This window comes from Corvus brachyrhynchos, unplaced genomic scaffold (assembly GCF_000691975.1).
Source record: "Corvus brachyrhynchos isolate BGI_N302 unplaced genomic scaffold, ASM69197v1 scaffold545, whole genome shotgun sequence".
Taxonomy (NCBI): domain Eukaryota; kingdom Metazoa; phylum Chordata; class Aves; order Passeriformes; family Corvidae; genus Corvus; species Corvus brachyrhynchos.
This window is the reverse complement of record NW_008238116.1, coordinates 157802-159979: the sequence shown is the minus strand read 5'-3', so window position 1 is coordinate 159979 and position 2178 is coordinate 157802. Positions and strand designations below refer to the sequence as shown.

Sequence of the window (2178 nt, the reverse complement as noted above, 5' to 3'; positions counted from 1 at the left end):
CTGCCTCCTCCAGGGCCACAGTGATGGTGGCAGTGGTGGAGAGCGGAGGGTCACCGTTGTCCATCACCTGGACAAAGAGCTGCTGCACTGCCATATCCCTGTCCTGGAAGGCACGCGCCGTCCGCACCTCCCCGGTGTACAGCGACACGTGGAACAAGGAGGGGTCTGTGGACTGCGGCAAGAGTCGGTACGAGAGCCAGGCATTGTGCCCAGCATCCGCATCCACTGCTGTCACCTTGGCCACCAGGTAGCCCGGTGGGGCAGACAGCGGGACCCTCTGGGGTTCCGGCACATCGCTGTCACTGGCAGGGTGCAGGATGGTGGGGGGATGGTCATTCTGGTCCAGCACAAAGATGTAGACGGTAACATTGGCATAGAGGGGGGGGGACCCCGAGTCCCTCACAACCACAGACACCGGCAGGACCTGCAGCACCTCAAAGTCAAAGGTGCGCTGAGCGTAGAGATTGCCATTGTCAGGGTTGATGTGGACGAAGGAAGAGATGGGGGCATCCTGCACTTGGCCACTCTCTATGGAGTAAACAAGCCGGGAATTAACCCCGTCGTCAGGATCTGAGGCAGAGACGGTGCACAGCAGGGAGCCAGGCGGGTTGTTCTCCTGGAGAAAGGCATCGTAGGAGGGCTGCAAGAAGCGTGGGGGGTTGTCATTCACATCAGATATATTGAGGAGCAGCGTGAGTGTGGTGGTGAGGGCAGGAGAACCACCATCCTGAGCGATCAGCTCCACTGCGTACTGTGAGGTAGACTCTCGGTCCAGGCTCTTCTGGGTGACCAGGGAGAAGTGGTTCTGAAGGGACCTGATGGCAAAAGGCACATCGGGGGAGATGTCCAGGCTCACATCCCCATTGGCCCCTGAGTCTCGGTCTCGTACATTGAAGAGCCCCACGACAGTCTCCGGTGGGGTGTCTTCTGGCACCGGATTCAACAGGGAGGTGAGCAGCACCTCCGGGGGGTTGTCATTGGCATCCTCCACTTGCACCTGCAGCACACAATTGCCCTCCATCTCTGGGACCCCTCCGTCGTGGGCTCGCACATAGATCTCATAGAAACGCGATTCCTCAAAGTCCAGGGCCCCATTCACCCGGACCTCGCCAGTGCGGGGATCCAGGGCAAAGAGCCTCCGCACGGAGTCGGAGGTGTGAACCCCGAAGGAGTACTGTGTCTCCCCATTGGGGCCCTCATCGGGGTCAGACGCGTTGACCCGGAGGAGCACAGCCCCCACAGGTGTGTTTTCTGGGACTTTCACCTTGTATGTGGTGTGGTCAAAGGTGGGTGCGTTGTCATTGACATCTAGGACCTGGACCGTTATCTGCGCCGTGCCCGAGCGAGCTGGGCTTCCCCCATCCACGGCCGTCAGCACCAGCTGCGCTTCTGGCTGCTCTTCCCGGTCCAGGGCACGCTCCAGCACCAGCTCCGGGAAGAGTTTGCCATCCGGCTGCTGCTTGACATCCAGGGAGAAGTGGGAGTTCGGGCTCAGCCGGTAGGAGCTCACAGCATTAGTGCCCACGTCGGGGTCCTGCGCGCTCTCCAGGGGGAAGCGCGCAGCCACCGTGGCAGACTCGGCGATGCGCAGGGTGCGGTGAGCAGTGGGGAAGCTCGGGGAGTTGTCGTTCAGGTCCAGGATCTCCACTTCCAGGCGGAAGAGCTGCAGGGGGTTCTCTGTCACCACCTGCACCGACAGCACGCAGCTGGCAGCTGCTCCGCACAGACGCTCGCGGTCCAGCCGCTGGCTCACCACCAGCGTGCCGCTGTCCAGGCGCACGGCGAAGTAGCGCAAGCTCTCCTCTGAGCCCAGGCGCAGCCTGCGACCTGGCAGCTCCTCCACCTTCAAGCCCAGGTCCCGGGCCACGTTCCCCACCACGGTTCCCAACTCTGACTCCTCAACCACCGAGTAGTGGATCTGCCCGGAGACCCAGCCCCAGCCGCAGAGCAAAAACAAACTCAGTACTTGCCATTTCCAGGCGGGTCGCTGGAGGCTGACACTCTCCATGTCCGTGCGCATCCGGCCCAGGACACAGCAGGCACTGAGGAACTGCGAATAAATCCCTGGGTCTCTCTTCCACGGCTTAGAAAACAGCTCCGGGGCTCCGGCAGGCTGCGGCTCCAACTGTCAGCCTCCAAGCAGAGGGGGTGGGCTGGGGGAGGGGAACTGAATCACAG

The 2178-nt window shown here is 61.9% G+C and overlaps 2 protein-coding genes across 2 annotated transcripts in view; both read right to left on the bottom strand.

Moving 5' to 3' along the window:
- LOC103614982 (protocadherin gamma-A9-like) overlaps positions 1–2178 on the bottom strand; it is a 107870-nt gene that overhangs the window by 28390 nt on the left and 77302 nt on the right. The gene's annotated exons all lie outside the window — the stretch shown is intronic.
- Positions 1–2178, bottom strand: part of LOC103614987 (protocadherin Fat 4-like) — a 15993-nt gene that overhangs the window by 6689 nt on the left and 7126 nt on the right. The window contains exon 3 of the mRNA XM_017733395.1: positions 5–2050. Coding sequence (XP_017588884.1) covers positions 5–2050 — 2046 coding nt within the window. The remainder of the gene's footprint in view (positions 1–4; positions 2051–2178) is intronic.